The sequence below is a fragment of the Homarus americanus genome, unplaced genomic scaffold (genome assembly GCF_018991925.1).
Source record: "Homarus americanus isolate GMGI-L3 unplaced genomic scaffold, GMGI_Hamer_2.0 scaffold24922, whole genome shotgun sequence".
NCBI classification, from domain to species: domain Eukaryota; kingdom Metazoa; phylum Arthropoda; class Malacostraca; order Decapoda; family Nephropidae; genus Homarus; species Homarus americanus.
The window spans coordinates 1,092,237-1,098,253 of NW_024722610.1; the positions used below are offsets into that span (position 1 = coordinate 1,092,237).

At 41.4% G+C, this 6,017-nt stretch overlaps 1 protein-coding gene across 1 annotated transcript; it reads left to right on the plus strand.

The window, feature by feature from the left end:
• The first annotated feature begins 2,624 nt into the window (after nt 1–2,624).
• On the plus strand, nt 2,625–5,535 carry LOC121862867 (pseudohemocyanin-2-like). Its single transcript, XM_042361215.1, has 3 exons — nt 2,625–2,734; nt 3,120–4,652; nt 4,828–5,535. The coding sequence occupies exons 1-3, from the start codon at nt 2,650–2,652 to the stop codon at nt 5,262–5,264; spliced, it is 2,055 nt and encodes a 684-aa protein (XP_042217149.1). The 5' UTR covers nt 2,625–2,649; the 3' UTR covers nt 5,265–5,535.
• The last annotated feature ends 482 nt before the right edge of the window (nt 5,536–6,017 follow it).

Here is a 6,017-nt window from a genome sequence, read left to right on the forward strand (position 1 = left end):
GTTGTGTCAGTATCATAGAAGAATTTATAATATATGATGGTAATTTACTTTTACCTGACTAATCCTTTCTGAATTATCAAGAAACTTACTTCCGAACTCTAACATACATCCACAAACTCGAGCACAAACATAAACGTCCTAATATACCTGTATATAGTATACACCAACACAACAACTAATTCACACACAAGAACAAAACGTATGGATAAAAAACACACAAACACTTTTACACGGCAACAAACACAGACACACACGATCATATCCTCTATATAAGTACACACTTATTGATAAACTGATATGTATGTACCTACATACAAACACTGACGGAGAGAGAGAGAGGAGAGATAACGTAATTTCATAATAGTATTGTCTACCCGTTTTACCACTGTTGATATTTTAGGTACTGCTTAAAGTTAATGACATACTACTAGGCTCCTTCACTGTCTTCTCTCTTAAGAGTAGATGATAATAAACATACCTTTACCAGAGGAACCCTTACACAGTGATGACTATAAGCTAAGAGTATGTTTACCAGGTGTGTTGAGTCTGTGTTGTAGCGCATTGGAACAAGTTAATGAACATTATCAGCAGCTCCCTGGATGAAATATTCTACGAAGCTTTTTTTAAAACTGAAACAAATATTCTGATGATGTTATGGTTGTTTAAGTCTGCGTGAATATATTATCTCAGTGTGGAGAGTCAGTGCACACGCGCAGATACGCAACACTCTTGTATCCTGTTATGAAAGTCAACATTTATGAATATTACCCAATAATATTACGAGATCGTCACGGATCCAGCTAATGTCCGCATGCTAGATTGCATTCTATAAAATACATAAACAACAGGATTATTGTTATTACAGACATACAGACACGCTGTTTTCAGGTGATGTCCCTCACTGCCCTTATGAGGTTGATAGTAATGCTGTGTCTCCGATTTATCATCAAGAGGAACACTTTCTTGTTTTCCTCGAACACCTGAGGGGCAGGAGCCACTGGGATTGAGAGTCACCTGTGTAGGTCAACCTCCCAGAACCTGTTATTGTTTAACGTTTTAGATGCTGCATCTACCAAGGTTATTGACCACCATTCATTGGGTACAAGTTTCTGCAGCAGTATTTAAAAAAAAATACGTCCAATTAAATCCCAGAGTTTTCGTTCTGGCAGTGAGGAAACATCTCCCTTCATATATAACCTCTTGTAATGTTTCACTTCCTCTTAATTATTCTTTTACCCTTTCCTTCCCTCCTTCTCCCTCTATTAACCTTCATATTCAGAGACTTTGTGTAGAAACAAATACAACAACACACGTGGATCTACAGTAATCCACACGCTGTGATTGTTCTACTACTGATGCCTTACGGTAGATAACTAAAGATATCTTGTTTTTATTACCGTATTATATCTCGTCCTGTCTAGTTTTCTGTTAACCTTCAACATCAAAAAGACGTGATAGTTTCAGGCAATAAAACTAATTATGTTGCACTGTACGTGAGAGAGAGAGAGAGAGAGAGAGAGAGAGAGAGAGAGAGAGAGAGAGAGAGAGAGAGATATGCCTCAGCGTTACAAACTTAGGTCGTAAATGAAGTACTTGAGGTCAAAAACACTTACGATAACTGTCTCCATCATGTCACCTACAAGACAGTCAAATGGAGATAAGAAAAGGTCACGACAGGTAGTGTGAAAGATAGGTCAAGGCCTCACACCCTCATCTAGGTCATTGTTACTTATATTAACACCTTTTAACCTTATTTTGTATAGTTAACATGATAATAGACTGAACACACACACACACACACACACACACACACGTATATATATTCCACTGACTCACATAACTTCATTAACGATATTTCAGGAAGATTAACAGATTGACCCATTTACACATCTGAGATGGGTTTGTAAATGGGAACAATAACATCACAACGGAGAAGAACTTATAAAATGTTGTTTTTCTTGGTAATAGGTCATTATTAATAACATGATAATGACACCATTAGATACTGAATCCAAGTCAAACTATAGCAACTAAGATTTATCACTGTGTTCTTCCTCCACAGTGAGATACTGGCTGTGAGTTCACTTACTTATACGTTATGGTTATTAAAATAAGCTAAGCTAAGCTAAGCTAAGCTAAACTAAACTAAACTAAACTAATCTAAACTAAACTAAACTAAACTGACAAACCTGTAGGCTGCTTAACCTCTTGGCATATTAGTGACACTAGCATTATTGATACACGGAAATTTTCACCAATTGTGTAACACACTTACTCTCGTGATGAATGAACCCGTTAACATATATACACACATACAGATACACTGCATTAGGCATAAACAAAGGAAATCTATGTACGTGTAAACATCATTTCTATGCAATTGAGAGAGAGAGAGAGAGAGAGAGAGAGAGAGAGAGAGAAGAGGAATAAGGAGAAGCCGGTGAGCGACCCAGCAACTATTATCACGGGTTGACAACCCGCGGGAGGTTCTGGAGAGAGCAGCGGGAGGGCACAAGGAGGGTGTTGGGGGACTTTGGGGTTCAGAGGGAGGGAGTTGTTGGGTGGAGAGGGGCAGGGCACGAGGGAGGGTGGTGGAGGCTCAGCAGGTATATAAGGCGGCGCGAGCAGTGTTGGGACATCATCAGCATCATGAAGATCGTGTTGTTGTGTTCACTGGTGGCTGCCGCCGCTGCCTGGCCTTACTTCGGTGGCTCCCAGAGAGATGAACCTGATGGTGAGTATATCCACTGACTGTTTACTGACTGTGTACAGTACTGTCAATAACATTTCCAGACTGTCCAGTGTAGTCACTGACTCTCACATACTGTATCTAGTATAGTCACTGACACTCCTATACAGTGCCCAGTACAGTCACCGACTCTCCCAGACTTTGTAATGATTGAGATTAGAGATGAAAATAATACGCCATTGTTATTAATTAAAGCTATATCTGTAAGTCTCAAACTATCAACGAAATAATGTGAAGTATATCAATATAGGTGACTGAACAAGGATCCTTTAATTTTCATTTATGTAAAAAAAAAAAATCCGTAAGGAAACCCATTTAGTCATTTCCTTCACTTCATAATCTAATGTTGACATTCTCACATGTGTCTCAGGTGTACCAACAGCACAGAAGCAGCACGACATCAACTTCCTCCTCCACAAACTGTACGAGCCTCTGCATGAGGCCAAACTGAAGGCCATGGAAGATTCCTTTGACCCACTGGCCCACACTGTTAACATGCCTGATGGTGGTGTAGCCGTCAACAAACTCATGCAGGAGGTCAAGACTCAACATCTGGAGGAGAGGCACCACTGGTTCTCAGTGTTCAACGCCACCCAGCGCGAGGAAGCACTGCTGCTTGTAAAGGTTCTATTACAGTGCCAAGACTGGCCAACAGCTATTGGCAATGCTGTTTACTTCCGTAAAATGATGAACGAGGAGACGTATGTTTACGCTCTGTACACAGCTATCAAACACTCCCCACTCACTAAGCACGTTGTGTTGCCTCCTCTCTATGAGATCATGCCACACTTTTTCACAAGCAGCGAAGTAATCCAACAAGCTTACAGGGCCAAGATGATTGGCCAACCAGGCAAATTTAACATGAACTTTACAGGCACGCAGAATAACCCTGAACATAAAATAGCTTACTTTGGTGAGGATATCGGCCTCAGTACCCACTACATCAATTGGCATATTGAATATCCCTTCTGGTGGAATGAGACTTTTGGTTATCAGATTGAACGCAGAGGCGAAAACTACTTCTGGGTTCATCACCAGCTGGTCAACCGCTTTGAAGCCGAGCGCATTTCCAACCACCTTCAGAAAATAGAAAAGCTTCATTGGGAAAGGAATCTCCATGAAGGCTTCGACCCCCACACTTCATACAAAAATGGCAACCCATTCCCATTCCGTCATGATGACATCCATATCGAGGACGTGGACAACGTTGCTGAGGTGCGCGACATGATCGTGATGGAGAACCGCATCCGTGATGCCATCACTCACGGCTACGTCATCGACAAGGAGGGTAACAAGGTGGACATCAATAACGAACACGGTATTGACATCCTGGGTGATATCATTGAGTCGTGTGTGTACAACCCCTATAATGAATACTACGGCTCCCTACACAACATGGGTCACATGATGCTTGGCCACCAGGGTGACCCCCATGCCAAGTACTACGATACTCCCAGTGTCCTGGAGCACTATGAGACCGCCCTCCGTGACCCCGCCTTCTACAAGCTGCACAAGTACATCGACGACCTCTTCAGGAAACATAAAGACCATCTTAAACCTTATAGCCGGGAAGAGCTTTTGTTCCCTGGTGTAGCTGTTAACAAGATTGACATTGAAGGTCACCTGGAGACTTATGTTGAAGATTATGAATACAGCCTCATGAATGCTATGGATGACAAGGAGGAGATGAAATGGGAGGATAACATGGAAATTAGCGCCATTATCCCACGTCTGAGGCATAGGGATTTCTCCTTCAAAGTGACCATAATGAGCAATAATGATGAGAAGAAGTTGTCCACAATCCGTATCTTCGCCTGGCCACACCGCGACGTTAATGGTGTCCTCATGCCATTCAACGAGGGTCGTTGGCACGCCATTGAACTAGACAAGTTCCAGAAAGAACGTAAGTATCTGTTTAGGCATAGTATAATCAGTATATGTGATTGTTTAAATAATAATATTTCTAACTCAAATAATGATTAGTGTCACTAATATTGTCACAAGTTTATTCGTAAATTAAGCACATAAGTTCTATCATGCTGTCACTTCAGCTGCCTATATTATTTGTTTTCCCTCAGTGATGCCTGGCGAGAACACTGTTACCCGCAAGTCCTCCGAGTCCTCAGTGACGGTGCCTGACGTGCCCAGCCTGAAGAGCTTGCATGAACAGACTGAAGCAGCGATTGCCGAAAGCAGTGAATTGAACCTTGATGAATTCGTGAGCGCTACTGGGCTGCCCAACAGGCTGCTCATACCCAAGGGCAACGCGGCTGGTGTAGAGTTCAAGTTGGTGGTGGCTGTGACCGACGGTGTGGCTGACTCTGTCAATGATGAAATCAACTTGACGACCAAGTTCCACCACTACGGTCACCACGGAGTGTACCTGGACAAGAAGCCCCACGGCTACCCACTGGACCGTCGCGTCCCTGACGAGCGCCTCTTCCACGAGATCCCCAACTTCGGGGAGACCATTGTCAAGGTCTTCAACTACGACGAACACGTCAACCACCACTAATAACACGCATCAATTTCAAGAAAGCACAGATTAGAAAGCATAATTTTTCTTCAATATGATATAGTTGATATCTGGACTTATAGTAAATTTAATGTAAGCTTCAGCCTGGAGAACTCCCTTGCAATATGTTACAACAAATTCAAAGAACTACAGGATACTTAATTACTTGTAATGGGATAAAGGTTGACGACTGATGCTGATGATGACCTTCGGTACAAATGTATAACTTGTTCTACACGTCACCACGAGAACAATAAACAATTATTTCTAATTTGTTGTGTCAGTATCATAGAAGAATTTATAATATATGATGGTAATTTACTTATACCTGGCTAATCCTTTCTGAATTATCAAGAAACTTACTTCCGAACTCTAACATACATCCACAAACTCGAGCACAAACATACCTGTCCTAATATACCTGTATATAGTATACACTAACACAACCACTAATTCACACGCAAGAACACAACGTATGGATAAAAAACACACAAACACTTTTACACGGCAACAAACACAGACACACACGATCATATCCTCTATATAAGTACACACTTATTGATAAACTGATATGTATGTACCTACATACAAACACTGACGGAGAGAGAGAGAGGAGAGATAACGTAATTTCATAATAGTATTGTCTACCCGTTTTACCACTGTTGATATTTTAGGTACTGCTTAAAGTTAATGACATACTACTAGGCTCCTTCACTGTCTTCTCTCTTAAGAGTAGATGATAATAAACATACC